Source organism: Artemia franciscana, chromosome 16 (assembly GCF_032884065.1).
Source record: "Artemia franciscana chromosome 16, ASM3288406v1, whole genome shotgun sequence".
Lineage (NCBI taxonomy): Eukaryota > Metazoa > Arthropoda > Branchiopoda > Anostraca > Artemiidae > Artemia > Artemia franciscana.
The window spans coordinates 18,236,943-18,253,402 of record NC_088878.1 but is presented as its reverse complement, the minus strand read 5'-3'; the positions used below and the strand labels follow the sequence as shown (position 1 = coordinate 18,253,402).

The window sequence follows — 16,460 nt, the reverse complement described above, 5'->3', positions numbered from 1 at the left end:
TATCTGTTTAGCACCCAGCAATTTGAGCAAAAGCAATTGATTGATATTTTTTGCTTCTTTTTTTGTCAGGAACACCAAAAAATTTAACAAAAATAATCAGCTTAAAAACTATGGCAAACACAGTTGGGTTAGAAAAAACGTCTGCAATAGAGACGTCCAACTGAAACAAATTTAAACTAAGTCACTTTAGTGCTTGGGCTCATCTATCCGCAGTTTCCCAGGCTTCTACCCCACATTAAAATCATAACAAATAGCCTAAATATACCCAGATACCTGATCCTTTTCCCAACATTGTAGGATAGGGCCCATAAGAATGAATCATATGCTTTTATCTGACGTAGCAGCATAGCGTTACCAAGTTCAATTGACAACACAAAATGACAATAATATAAACACCATGAGCAAATTAGGTTGAATTCCCCTCCCTCCTCCCTCTTTTCATCTGAAGCTAAACAATTTTCTTTATACAGTTTTACACTTCCGGAAAAGAGTGGTACGAATAATGGTTTTTAGGTTTAGCCAACCAACTTTAAAAGATTTAAACGCCCATCTTTTATCGCATGAAAAACGATTGACAATTGGTTATGCGAACTTTCCCAACAATTATTTTACGATTGGTTTGAATTCTGTCAGAACCTAGTTATAAACTAGGCTCGTGAACCTAGTTACAGATTATATAGCTTTTTTGGTTTGAAAAATGTGTATATATAAAAATTGTTTAAAATGAAGTGAACCCATACCCTCACATAGGAAATTTTTTTCTTTGACATTTACAATTTTCTGTTAAGACTTCGCGTTAAACCCACCTTAAAATTTTTCTTTTAAAAGCTGGAACGGATTTCCAAGGAGGTTACAATTTCCCACCTCCTATTTCAACCCAGAGAACTGCGATGCGCATTCGGTTTTTTAACTTCCAAAAAGATTCGAGTCCTATCAGGGTCTGGATTAATCTCTTCAACTTTTATATGGCGCGATATAATTGTAAAAACTGAAGTGAAACAACCAAAAAAAAAAAAAAAAAACAAAGAGAAATTACCTTCCCGGCATAAGAAAACTATATTACTATATTCTAGGACAGTCAACGTCTTCTATCAAATTTTGTCATACACTCTCCCTCGATAATTTTAAACACTGGCTACTTTTCTAGGGAGAGGGAATACAGTAATATACTTAATGAGATAAAATGGAATCCAATGGGGAAGTAAAACTCTTCTAGACTTTCATTACGATAAATCAGAAGTTACATAATAAATCAGAAATATACAAAATGTTAAATCTGATGACCAAGATTGCATCCAGCGAGGGTTTAGGAGGCTTGACCCCCCCCCCCGAAAGTCCATCAAAAATATTTGACATGCTCCAGTTTTTTTATGTAGTGTCATCCCCAGTTTTTATGCATTTATTGTACTTGCGTCGAAATATGTTCCCGAACTATTACTCAATAACCGTGGCAATAAAAACGGGACTAATAGGAGCGAGTCCACATAGTGACGCTGAAGTGAAATATCAGGAATTAAAAAAGTATATCCCTTTAGGATTTTACCCAAAATATTAGATGTTATTTCTTTCTAATTTGAATTGACTTTTGGTCTCAAGGGAGATATTCTGTTGGTTATATTATATTTTCACTTTCATTCCAGTAAAGGAATATCTAAAATGTTCTTACAAATCGATTTAGCTTTATGAAATATCAAATTTTAATTTCATCTCATCGAGCTAGTATAAAAATAGTTGGAGGAGTAGGAGAGACACTGATTGCCTTCAAAGAAAAAAGCATTTTTTTTTATAGTAAGAGGGGTTATTATGTCATTTCAATATTTCTCCAGAGATGATGGATGTACCATCTCAAATGGTGGATATATACATTCAGCCAGAGATGACTTTTATGGCACCCAGAAGCACCACACAAAATACACTAAGGATTCTGACCTTTCAACATTAACAGTACACAGGTTAGTTAAATAACAAAACATTAAAAACAAATTGATTCGTTTTATGTGCAAGTATTATATATTCGTGCTATTTTCAGCAAGTTGACTTCTAAAAAACTTCTGAAAAAAGAACTTCTTGTTCTAAAACTACACAACATACAAAAGGAAGAATATAGGGTAAATTTGGGGATGAGTTTTCCTCCTATTCCCTAGTCTCTTGTGTAGATGTATTTTTGCTTATGCTATGTCCTGAAGAGCTTAATATTTTGAAGATAAAGTTCTCCTTTGTCGGAGAGGCGGGGGTTCGATTCCTAGCGTGGCCAGTTATTTGGTTTGGGATGGGTGTCAGTGGTAGGACTCTGTAAGCTCAGCCAGAGCCGACCTAGCTCTAAATAGGTACCTGGAGAAATCTGAGAAAGGTAAGCAGGAAGGGTATGCAAAAATACAGGATGGCTGGCCCCCAACGAAGATCGACGGGCTTCGAAACGGAGATTAGCACCGCCGGTTAGGACTATAAGGATCTAGCGCCATATCCTTTACCTTTTTTATTCATTTTTTTTTAAGTCTTTGCCGTCCTCCTACTACGAAAGCATAAATAAAATAGCATCATCAAAAATAGATGTCATGATATTCAGTTAAGATAATGTTATTCTCGAGCAGATAGAAAATTTCACTGATTGGACAAATTTTTTTAGCTTATTTTTAGAACTTCTTTTAGGATTTATTCAAATAAAACCAATTCAACAAACAAGCAAAAATTCGGCAACATATATAAAAAGAAATCATGGCAATCAAATTTTAGTCGGGTAGGTTAGAATGGATCTTATAGACAATTCTAGCAGAATTGCCCGGGAACCATATATGAATTGATAATCTGATTTTCCATCAAGCTAAAATGGATATTGCAATCAGAGAAGCATCTTCCTCCTCGCTTAACGAAATCAAGAGGAATTTAATACAGGGCCATCTCTTTTTCCTCTATTTTTCAAAACACTTCGTCAGTTTTAAATTTTGATAAACGCCTAGAGCCTCACATAATCTATCCCCATCCCCCCCAAATGTGCAAATATATAGCCCAAATTATATATTTTTCATGTATTCTGTCACTTGTCTTTATATGTGTCTCATGCTAAGCTGAAAAAAACTAACAAAGAAACTGGTTCTACTTAGCTTCTATAACCGTAGGCGCTATAGCAGACAAGTACCGTCAGCTTAATAAGGTTTTTCTAATAGTATGTCCAAATATTGTAATTTAAACGTTTTGATGCACTGTTGCCAGATGCTAGCTCTATGAAACATACCATAGAGCTTACAATACTCAAACAAAAAATGAAAATATTTTTACGGTCATCTGTACATTTATCATAGTAAAGCATCTAATTAAAAAAATATCTTTACACGACAACATAGGCACTGTATTTCTGGTAACCATCACTGAATGTCTAGTTTTTTACATCAAGTAGCATCTTATTACCTAAAATCTTTGGGAGGGGGGATGTTTGATTGAAACTTGCACGTGTTAGTGAATACACAGAGATCAAAATCTCAAAATTCCTATTTACAAGACTAGAAAAGGGCTCAAATAAATTTACAAAACCCTATAAGTAATGCTAAAATACACAAATAAGCAACAATATACAACTGCCAATTGAAGTAAGTTTTGGAAAGAAATAATAGCTAATTCTTTTAATGCATCTAAATCTTAGTTAGTTAATTCCCTTCAGAGTTGCCGAAACAAACAACCATTTTAACTATGTTGTAAAAGGAAATGAGAAAAAAGTTTAAAATATTTTCTTTTATTTAGCCAATTAGTATGTTTAATCCTCAAATACAATAAAAACCAACAATTAGAATTTTGAAAAAACTGCCATTTCAGGTAATAGACAAAAAGCAAAATAAAAAACTGAAAGAAAAAGGTATAAGTGAAATAATTCAAAAAGGGCAAATACAAAAGAATAACATTTTAAAAAGAGGCAAATAAAAAAAAAGTAAAAAGAAATAACTTTTTCTACATAGGTTAAATAAAAAAAAAATTGAACACCTGCAACAACTTTAGACGAAAGTAGGGAGGTAAATCCCATCTTGTAATCCCGGAACTTTTACTCGAACAGAATTTTCCAGAGACTTTTTGCTATTAAAAAAGGAGGTCGCCAAATCACCTCGCATCTATCTACTGCCCCTTATACTCCCCCTAATGAGCCGTTACATAGCCTAAACTTAGGAAAGAGCTTTCTTATATCTAAACTATATACCATCTATTAAGATAAACTATATACTAGCAATCAATCATGAATGACCTTTAAATAATTATTTTATTTTAAATAGATTTTGAATGTCTGCTTGAAGACGCCATAATATATCTGTAAACATTTTCATATTTAAGAAAAAACCTAAAACTTTCCGAATTTACATAGCGTGTAAACTCTTCGAAATTTTATAGGAAATATTTTTAATTTGCTCATAAAAGATATGTAATTTACAGCATATATACTGAACTGTTTAAAGGAGGGGGGGCACATGACCCAACCTTAATTTTCCAGTAGTTTTATTTGTAATATCTTGTAATATATTAATCCACAAGATATGCATTATGAAGAGAAGTAATACATTTTATGTTTCGACGATGGTCGGGAATTTCAATTCGGTTATGTGGAAGGGGGGTGGGGCGCTGGTAGGGAAATTTGGTTTGCAGTTTAATAAGCTTTATCATTTTAATACGGAAAACATCAAATTCTATGCATAGTAATTTGGTTTCGCATTTTGGCTTCACCCGAAACCGGAAACACCAGAGAGATCCATTAGAAACATACAGATTCACCAAGCTCTTTTGAAATAAAATTTTATTTAAATCATTGAAACAGAAAACAAATAATAGCTTCTTTGTTGGGCATTTCCCCCCCCCCCTAAAAATATTAAACAACGTCTATTTGTGTCGTGGCTTCTTTTATTTTATTTTTGTACAAACAAATAAATATCCATGCGGTATGAGTATTGTTCATTTTTAAAACTGATTCCAGTACACTAAATAAATAAATGAATAAATCCCACTAGTAAAAATGAAGTTACACAAAAACCTTTGGCTTTTTATTTTTTTTAAATGTGTTTTTAAACTTCAATATTTTGACATGCTTTCAACATGTCTTGAACCTAATATTTTTCAGACTTTACTTTCTTTTTTTTAATATCTATATAGTTTAATATTTTTAAACATAATGTTTTTATATTTAAGCCTTTGATGTAATTTTTTTTAAGTGATCAGATTAAAAAAAAAAAACATCCCCCAAATAATAGTCTCCCCCAAAATTTTATCTCCTGAAATAAATTACCATATGATTAACTCGTGAAAATTGCAGAATTTTGCACAAAATAAATAATAAGAAAATTTTAAACGAAAAGTTTGTTTATATTAGAACCTGCTGTCGAATAAGCGACCTTTTACAGACCAAAACAAGAATATAATAATATAAGTGAAATAAAATATTCGCTAAAAAGAACAGAAAAACAAAGATCTCATTATAAGACATGCTACTTGCCATTTTTTAATTGAAAAACCATCCTTATGATCGATTAAAATCTAAAAGTAGATGGCAGGCTTTAAAAACTGCCAAACATAGATTTACTATGGTATTTATACACTCCTATTTTGAATTGTTTGTTTTTACTACCTCTTTTTGGATTTTATATTACAACCTATTCCAATATATTTTGGGGTACTTTTTGCTAATTAGTCCTATTAGAAAAAAACTTTGCAAATTGGTTTTCACATAAACTTAAAACTCAAAAATAGTGCCAACGATCAATGTTGCAGGGAAAAAGTTTTTTTTCTTTAGAAAAAAAAACTTGTTATCACTCATTTCTTTAACTATCTATAGGACAGTTATCTCTCTCTTACAAACTGTCTATGGGAGACCTATCTCTCTTTTTATCTTTGGCTTAGCTACCATTAAAAACAGCTGAACAAATTTGTATTATTTATCACTAGCCGCCATAGAATCAATAATACACGATAGCTGCCACATCAAACAACTTTTGGAATACAATGACGCCTTTAAATGGTAAATCAAACTATACAAATTTTGGATTTTAAACATTTTTTGTTTTCAATAATTTAAAATAAATAAAAAGTTTAAAAAAAAACCAAACCGAATATTTTTTTTCTGTCGTTCTTTCAACATAAAAATGCTTTAAATTCTTGAAACAGTGAACAACTAGCTGCATGAATATTGGACATTATTAAAAAAAAATATATAAACCAATATTTTAAATACCAACATATTTTGGTTGTGGTGGGGGGGGGGGGGAGTCATAGGTCTTTTGGAAAACCTTTTTTAAGGATTTACGAGTCGAAGAGATACTTTATGTTTTTTAACGAGAAAGCTCACAACGAACCGAGCAACGGATATATTTCTATGTTCAATGAACTATTCCCTCTGGGATTTCAGAAGAAACCAGAACTTTTTTTTAAACAGTAGATTTACTTAAAACAAAAAAAAAACAGTAAAATTCTAGGAAAAATACAAAAAAACTTCAGATCTGGTCCCAAAGCTCCCTCCTTCCTTCCAGTGTAAATGCCTCCTTGACATAAATACGGTTCTTTTTTAGCAGATCCCAGACAATTTTTTGACAGTTTTTTTTTGCCTCTTAAAGCTATAAAAATACATAGCATCACCCTTCTCATGATTTTGCCGTAAGAGGTAGCCCTCCAGCCCTCCAGACTGATACGAATTAGCTGTTATTTCCTTCCAAGCAAATAGAACACTTAAGAGTTATTTCTTCCAACCGGAAAACAAAAGCATCAAAACTTCTAAGATAAGCTGATTTTTTTGACAAATTTCTGCCAAATGGACAACCCTAACTTTGGAAAAGTCATTACCAAAGATTACAAATTTCTAAAGAAGATATGACGACATGGCGGGACACTGAATTCTTCAACAAAGATGGATTTGTTTTGTTAATTTGCATTTTTCTTTTCGATAGAGGATTCTAGAATTTGTGTTGTAAGTTACTTTTACATACCGTTTTTCAAAGATAGACTATATTATGATGATAAACAATCAAATAAAGTACTTTTTTTCAAAGAGGATATTTTAATCAACGCGAATGTGCCTGAATCAAGTTTTTTTTGCAATGTTTGTCGCATTTATCCCCTTATTTCACTAAAGAATTTATTTTCATAGTTTTTCTGGCAATTTTCTCAAAAACGACCTTGAGTATTGTTTTTATCCCCCCACCAGACATTGGAATTCTGTGTATGGTCCTGCTACTTCTGCAGTACTAGAATGACAAAGTAGGCCTATTATATTTTTCTGCTTATTAATTTCAAAATTACTATATAGGAATTCGTTCAAAAATTACGCTCCCTCGCTATGCTATATTTGAAAATGTTACCTAAAATGTACTATAGAGGCCTTGGATGTCCTACCTTCTCTTCGTAAAAATAAACCCCCTCGCAACAGCTGGTAATTCCCAGGGATTGCTTTTAACTGACACTTTGTTACTAGGAACTGTTTGACATATGGCTCTTAAAGAATGGAGGTTGCCACCCTCACTCTTAACCATCATTGCTTATGTTCATGAATAATATTTGTATGGCATCGTTTCGAGAACGATACCTCGCAATATTTCAACCCTTTATATATTCCGTAGGTGGAGGGAGATAAAAAAAAACAAGTTTTAAGGTCCTAATTTTGCATTTTTAATGGAGGGTTGTTGCAAAGATCTTCTTAATGGGGGAAAAGTACAATACGTCACGGTTGCGAAGAAATGGGGAGCCTAACCCCAAACAACCCCTAAGTAGTACTGTATTCGTTATCAAAAATATGTTGGGATATAGCAGAGCAATGTAAAATCAAAACACATTCCCTGAAGCTTGAATTATACGCACCATAAATGGATATCCACCTAAGTACATCACCCATCGGTGCTATATCACATGAAATCGCTCAATAGCCCTTTTTTTCATCCAGCCTTGTACAAAGCATAATACTTGTAATCTATATTCTAATTAACCTAGTAGCTTAAAATGAAAATTTCTGGCACAGAGCCAGTCTTTGCAGGGAATATGTTTAGTAGTAGGACCACGGACAAATGTCAAATCTTCCTTAGTTAAAAAACATCTTTAGTCCTTACTAAAAACAAGATATGGATAGCATTGGAAATTCAGCTTTGAATAGTGGGCGGCGCTGCTCTAATAAATTGCGGATTGGGCATGTTCTGTCGGGCAAATGGTTGCGGTGGATTGGGTCGTGGCAAAGGCCTAATTAAATAAAGCTTCTCTCCCTTGTCGCTCGTAAATATTGGAGAACGTTGATAATGTTCCACAAGTTGATCAAGAGAATGGAACCTTCGTTGGCCAATACAAAATAGGAGCTTATCAACTTGAACACGAAAGTGTTTATTTCGACCAGGGGCTTTTAACGAGATTGAAAAATCACCAACCTAAAAAGAAGAGAATAAACAATTAGGTTCTTTTTTAAAATCAATTTATTGTTTATTATTTCTATGAAACACCAAAGAGTACATTTTATGATGCAATTTTTCCAGATGCCGGATGATAGGGTTCTATGAACAACTCGTTCTGACATTCACACTTTTACCCTTGTGCACATGTTACCACTGATCCCTTTGTAACTGTTAGTTTATACAAGTGTTAGTTTAGTCTAAACTAAAGTTAGTCTTATCTGAACACAGCGTATAAACGACAGGTTACGAATTGGATCATCCTTGGCACTTCAGGACCGAAAATTGCACCCACTGTCATCAAAAAGAAGTAGTTACTAGAGATGCCTTTACTTGGATGACTATCCAAGTAAAGAAGTAGAAGTCGAGTTGCCCCTGTGATTGTCAAATTTTCTAATAAAGATGTTGCGCATACTGTCTTTAAAGCGAAGTCTAAGCTAGCGAAATCTGGTGTTTTTGTGAATGAATATCTCACGAAGCAGCGCAAGATTATCCTGGACAGTGCTAGAGATAAGTTCGGAGCAAAGAACGTTTGGTCGGACCAAGGCCGTATTTTTGCTCGCCTACCAGGTGAAGCTTCTTCTAGGAGGCTTAGGAAGGTTGAAGATACCTTCTAGATTAGTATCTTATTTTATTTCTCGTTTGTAGTATTTATTTGTTTATTGTTTTGTCTTCGTTTGTTTGATCTTTTCTTTTTTGTGAGTTATCTTGCTTATCTTCTTTTACCATTGTTTTGCTTATGATTCGTCTTGTTGGCCACTCTCCCCCCCCCCCTATGGAGAACCCTTTTTTTTTTTTTTTTTTTTTTTTTTTTCCATTATTATTCCACCTGTCCCCGTATTGCAAAAAAAAAAATTATTCATATAGGTTAACTATGCGTTTATAATGATTCGCAAACTGATTATTTACGTACTATATGTCTGATCAGTTGAATGGCATGAATCGGTTGCGAAAATTTGAATCTGACCCTTTTCGACTGAATGATATACTTCGCGATGGAATAGCAAATGATTATTTTGCAATTGATTTTGATTGCCAAAGATTGAGTAAATATATTCCAGTTACGTCGTCGTCATGGGAAAAAAGTGAGAATTTTCTTAGTGTATGCCATTGGAATTGTCATCTAACTACAAGTTATAATGATATCTTGCATTTGCTAGATCTGTCTAATAGCTATTTTGATGTTATTGGTTTTTGCGAGACTTTTTTGACTTCTGAGCATTTTCTGCCTTCATTTCAATTTCCAGGTTACCAATTATTTGTGAAAAACCGTGAGCTGATGTTAAGGGGAGGTCTAGCATTCCTTGTAAAAAATGGGATATTTTGCCGTCAAAGGGGGGATGTCGATGTTTGGATAGAGGGTAAGGTTGAATCGTTTACTCTTGAACTGGCTATTGATTCAAAAAAACTTATTGTAAGTGAGGTTTATAAACCACCAAGTGCTCGTTTGGAGGATTTCACGGAAGGATTTGAGATATTAATGAGAGCTGCGGTATCTAGCAAGTTAGATTTTATTTGTATGGGAGATTTTAATTTTGATTTGTATGATTTACATGCTATTAATCTTGATTTTTTAAATTTGATGGTTTCAAATGATTTATTTCCCCTTGTTGGGGTCCCGACACGTATAACTAGTCATTCAGCAACTATAATAGATAACATTTTTGTTAGTTAGAAGTACCTGAAATCTAGTACTGCTGATGTTCTGGTATTCCCGTGTTCGGATCATCTCCCAGTTGTAGCTTCTGTGCCACTAGTAATGGCCAAAGAGAAAAAGGCAGAAAAAAAGCAAATACGGCAATTAAGGAAGCAGAATATGGAAAACCTTGCTGAGGAACTTAGTAAGGTTTCATGGAAACCAGTTTTTGATGAGACAGAAGATGCATCCTATGCATTTGATATTTTTATGAATATTCTCCAGCCGATATATGATAAAACATGTCCACTAAAAGTGTTGAGAAATACAAGGGAATCACCGAGAAAGCCGTGGGTTACATCAGAACTTCTTCAGATGATTAAGAAGAGGAATCTACTGTATCAGTCATTTTTAGATTGCCAAAGTGCTGATATGTTTGAAGAGTTCAAAAAAATAAGAAATCAAGTGAATACATTACAAAGATCTTGTGTCAAGAGTTATTATGAATTGAAACTTGGGGAAACAAAGGGGGACTCAAGGGGAACATGGAAGGTTTTGAGAGAAGTGTTAGGTAGTGACAAGAAGAAAAATACACCAACTTCACTAATTGTGGATGGAAAAGTCTATGAAGGCAAGCAGAGCATTGTGAATCACTTTGGTGCCTACTTCTCGACGATTGGTGAAGTGGTTCAAAAGCAAGACCAGCCACTGAGTCAAGGAACAAGTGAGGAAGCTTTCATTGATGATAGAGGCCTGGGACTAATAATGGAGGCTGAAGAAACGAATATGCAGGAGTTGAAAGAAATTGTAAATAGTATTAAGTCCAACTCTTCAGGTAGTGACGGTATAAGCCTTAAGACATTCAAGCTTATTATGGTTTATCTCCTACCATGCCTTGTTTACATGATTAATTTATCACTGAAATCGGGAGAATTCCCGCAAAAGCTTAAAGAGGCGCGAGTGATTCCTCTTCACAAAAGTGGCTCAAAGACTGATCTGACTAACTGGAGGCCGATTTCTCTACGGTCGGTGTTCTCGAAAATGTATGAAAAAGTTATGCATAAAAAGCTTTATGCACATTTAACAAAACATGGTTTTTTAAGTGATAGTCAGTTCGGATTCAGGAAAGGACATTCTACTGTTCATGCTATGCAGCATTTTCTTGATTTTCTGAATACATCAATGGAAAATGGTGAAATGACTTTATCGGTTTTTATAGATTTTAAAAAAGCGTTTGACACGGTTGATTTTAAAATTTTAATTGATAGGCTAAGGTCACTTGGAGTCACAGGTAGTATTTTAAAGTGGTTTGAATCTTATTTGATAGGGAGGTCGATATGTGTATGTTTTGATGATGTTATATCTAATAAATTTTTTATAAGTTATGGTGTTCCGCAAGGTTCTGTTTTGGGTCCCTTACTATATCTTGTATATGTAGATACTATGCGGTTTTATGTTCCGGGTGTTGTTAATACTTCTTTCGCTGATGACACGGTATTTTCAGCTGCTGCAAGAAATGCTGATGATCTTGTGGAGAAAATTAATCAAGCTTTAAGTCATCTTTTAATTTTTACAAAGATTAGCCGTTTATCAGTGAATGTTTTAAAAACTCATTTTATATTATTTAGTAGGAAAGGAAGTCCAGTTGATTTAAATGGAAAAATATTTCTTTGTAATAGGCCATTGAAACAAGTAGCTGTGGTGAGATACCTTGGTTTCCAGCTTGATCAAAATCTGAATTGGAAAGCACATGGTGATCAGGTGGCAGCTAGGGTATCTAGAGGGCTTGGATTGATTCGGCGTCTGAGAAATCAGTTACCTCATTCTGCCCTTTTAACTCTTTATCATTCTATTGTCATGCCTTATATTTCTTATGGTTGTGTGATATGGGCTGGTGGATTTTATACAAATTTTAAACGTGTTCAGGTTTTACAAAATAAAGTTATTAGACTACTAGGAAATTATGTCCATGGTGAAAATGATACAGTTAATTGCTATAGGAAACTTATGATCTTTAATGTTAGCCAACTTCATGATTATCAACTTGCTATATTTGTATTTCAGAGTATTTATGGTTTGTCCCCTGAAATTTTTCGTCAAATGTTTATAAGGAATTCTTCATACCACAGTTATGAGACTAGAAATATGGATGATTTGGTATATGAGTGTCGCAGCTCTCAGAGGGGAAGTTTTGGTCCCAAGTTTGCTGGACCAGTAGTGTGGAATTCTTTACCAATGAGTATAAGGTTATCTGAAAATGTTAGCCAGTTTAAGAGTAGACTGAAGAATCACCTTCTGAGTAGAAAATAAATAAATAATTTAAATTGGATGGCTTATTGATTTGTTTTTTTAAGTGTTGTGGTTTTTTTTTTTTTTTTTTTTTTTTTTTTTTTTTTTTTTTTCTTATTCTTTGTTTTCATGTTGTTTTCTTGTTCCCAATTTTTTTGTTTCATTTTTTTTTTTTTTTTTTCTTATTCTTTGTTTTCATGTTGTTTTCTTGTTCCCAATTTTTTTGTTTCATTTTGTTTGTTTTTTTTTTGTTTTTTTTTTTTTTTGTTTTTTTTTTCTTATTCTTTGTTTTCATGTTGTTTTCTTGTTCCCAATTTTTTTGTTTCATTTTGTTGTTTTTTTTTTTTTTTTTTTTTTTTTTTTTTTTTTTTTTTTTTTTGTTAATGTTGTTGGTATTGGTGCTCATTAATGTTTATCAGCCACTACTAACAAGTCTCTGACTTTCTAATGGCTGATGTGTTTTTTTTGTATATTGATGATTTGTATAATAAAAAAAGTGTCCTCCTCTAATATTGGGGTTTAATATTACTCTTTACTTTCATAATAATAGCACAGACTCGATTTCATATTTTTGATACATTTTTGTAACCCCCCAACAAAAAAAAAAACCCTTCACCCCAAGAAAGTTCTAGATCTCTCCCCTCCTCTACCCCTTAGAACTAATTCTATATGTATCTGAAGGCTCAATGAGTGTTGGGACGTTTTGGCATTAAAATGCACCCTTTGATGTATTTCCCTCCTTCCCTATCTAGCCGAAATATTTTTCAGGTCAAAACAAAATTCACCATCTTAGGTAAATTCCCTGTTGTTTCACAATTCCAAACAGTTGCAAATAAGGGCTTTAAACCTCTACAATGGGGTTCTCAGCTCTGATTGTTTTGTAGATTATTTTCGATAGAGGGAGGTGTCTGAAAGGGTGCATTTTAATGCCAGAACATCTCAACTCTCATTGAGCCTTCAGATAAATATAGAATAGTTCTAAGAGGTTAATTGATACTTAATCCCCAGGGTAGTATTCAGGACTTTTGTTTGTTGCTGTAAGTTTTTTTTTTTTGGGGGGGGGGGGTACGTAGAGCTTTAAAAAACATTAAAATGTGAAATTCATTTAATCCTCTTGATTTATGGGAATACTTTTGGTCTGCGCTTATATTATGAAAGTAAAGAGTAGCATTAAACCCCAACTGAGCAGAATCTATTCTGTGTTTAGGAGGGTGACTGCACCATTCAAATCCTCATTTCCACTCATGGTGGAAGGAAATACATTCACCATATCAAAACCAAAGTAGCCAATAGGTTTCAAATATCACCTCTCACTCTCCAAACAAACCCACTATAAGGTAGTCATTACAGTCCGAAATACAAGCGTTGTGCCACGTACGTTTCAACTTTCAATGCAAAATGCATATCTAGAAGAAACAAGAATGAAACAAACATAAACTAATAAAAATAATACAAAGCGGAATCAAAATTTAAATGGCATTAATTATACTTTGTATGAGAGTTGGCGACCATCCTGGTATATTTCTCGTTTAACTCCTATAAAAAGTTCAACTTTGGTTAAAAGGGAAAATATCGGGAAAAAATAACGCCTGACTTCAAAGATTTATGATTGAGACGCTTCATTACATATTTGTATGGCACTTGGTATTAACCAAGTGACATATAGCGACCGTAAATTCTGTCGGTCGGTTTGTCTGTCCGGATATGTCTTCAATTATTATACCTTCACTGAGACTGAACACTGGGGCAAGATTGTGTCTCATTCAAAAAAGAACACACACCCAGAATATGGTGACCTAAAAACACATTTTATCATATTCCCTCCCCACGTTTCCTCCACCTGGTTTACTGGGGAGGAGGGGTAAATAAAGAAAAGGCTCACATAAAGCCATATTGTTCCCTTTATTCCAAGGGAGTTGTCAGGCTAGTCTTGGAAGCCCCTTTCCCACTCCAAAATGATCCGACATATGCGTACCTATGGGCATATGTGATAAGAGACAGTTGATGATCCTCATTCTAAACCCTTCAAACGATAGAGTTGATAAAATATTATTCTACACTCTTCAAACAGTCAAGACCTAACTGACGAATCTTTGAAAGTGTAAATGAGCTTCGATAGTTATTCGAAGATTCAATAGTCATCTAAAAACCTCAATAAAAGACTAGCAGCAAATCAGATATTTAAAAGTACCTGGCACCGCGATTTTAGGAAAAACAAAAAACTACTACGATATGAAATGATCTTTCAGTCAGTAACTGTATTTTTTTTGCACCCCTCTCCCCCAAACAAAATCCTGGATACAACCCCGCCAGGAAACATAGTCTGGTTACGCAAAGAGCCACTTCTCCAGCTAGCTATACTTTTTTTTCTACCAATGAGGATAGTTTTTGAGGTATATAAAATTATTTAATTGAGGTAGGGTACACCAATAAGGTATATTTTTTTTAAATAGTTTATGGTGATGAGCGGCAAGTAAATAGCAACCCTTATCAATAGAACCTAGTTTTTGCGTTGTCCAAATATATTAAATTCACTTAAGTTCAAAGTAATGGTATCAACGATTGTTCATCCTAGAAATTGAATATTTCTTGCATGAATAATTGATTACCCCTTTTAGGAGAGGGGTAAAACATCCCCTCCATTTAGAACAAGGTGATCTTGATTGAATAAGAGGAATTATATAAATCACTACAATGCTCTACAATTTTTTGCCCTCCCCCCCCCCATAGCCTTCTTAATAATGTCCAGACTGATGAAATTATAGAAAGCACTCAAGACAAATACTTGACAGTTCTTTCCAGTAAATTTTTCATATTTTTTCAATTAACGCGTTAGTTGATTATGAATACAATCATTTAACACACTTCTGAAATTATAAAATCTCAATCAGTAAACTCTCTGAATTTGATATTCAACAATACTTTTCAAATTCAAAAAACTAGTTATTTTGCATGTGGGTAAAATTTTTGCGGGGAGGGAGGGAGAGGATTATCTATATTAAAATGAATTTGATTTGTATACATTTTTACGACTTTTTGCACAGGTAATCAAAATACTGTAATATATAATAAAAATTAATCATTGGATATGTAATCAAAATATAAAAGATAATTTTTGCAAATATAGGGTAAAAAATTATTATAAAGAAATATAGGGTAAGAATGACATTTGAAAAAATAGATGTGTGTGTTTATCGATTTATTGGCTGGATTCCCCAATGAAGAACATTGTCGGGGAAAATTTTCCACGGGAGGGAGATTTTCCATGGATTTCTTTTCTTTTAAGATTACAGCAACGCGCAACGACTAAGCTAGTTGAATATAAAAGTAATATAATCAAGTTTTCCTTAAAAAAAAAAGCGTTTTATTGAATAAAAAAGAGATGACAAAAGGAAGCGTTGCAGTTTCATTGAATATTTTTAGCAGTTTATGCTTTGATTAAATCTTTGATTACTACTCAAAGAAGAACAAGAATAATCAGGCAAAAGGTCAAACGTCATTCGTTCTTTTCATTAAATCGTATTAAATAAAACAAGACGAAATTCAATATGAATTAAGCGATGCTTAAAATAACAAAAATTGAAAAAGAAAGTAATTTGCCAAAAGTAAGATTCACATTCACAAACAAACAAACCGATGCCAGACAGGAAAAGGCCTTAATATCTTGTTAATTCAAACAGACAAAAATACATAAGTAATTTCCAGCACAATTTTATTTTGAATGGATAATTAGAGAGAAAGAAATGAAGGGAGGGGAGGGGGCGTAGTGAGTATTCGATATAAATAACTAATACTCTTGAAAGAGTGAATAGAACTCCTTGGTGTTAGAAAATTAATGCATAATAAAAACATTGACAATTCAATGGCAAATGATGAAGAAAATATCATTTTAAAGCGGTCATAAATCCATCAGGACTGCTATTGGGGAAAACAGAAAAGACTTTTTATACAGACACAGTATAAACACTTCTGACCATTTGGGTACGGAGAAAGATCAGAGGATGGCTCATAAGAGGAGGGGGTCAAAATGAGGAAAATATTTATTTTTGCAGAAAGTATTGTTCAAATTATCAGTTGGTATAATTCACGTAAGAATGATTTTACGCACACGGTAGGTTCGCACAGACCCAACCTTCAAAAGAGGG

The 16,460-nt window shown here is 33.5% G+C and overlaps 1 protein-coding gene across 1 annotated transcript in view; it reads right to left on the bottom strand.

Annotated features, from left to right (window-relative positions):
• Positions 1-5,038: 5,038 nt before the first annotated feature.
• Positions 5,039-16,460, bottom strand: part of LOC136037160 (SH2/SH3 adapter protein dreadlocks-like) — a 55,148-nt gene continuing 43,726 nt past the window's right edge. The window contains exon 5 of the mRNA XM_065719695.1: positions 5,039-8,369. Within this exon, the coding sequence (XP_065575767.1) occupies positions 8,091-8,369 (279 nt within the window). The 3' untranslated portion in view covers positions 5,039-8,090. The remainder of the gene's footprint in view (positions 8,370-16,460) is intronic.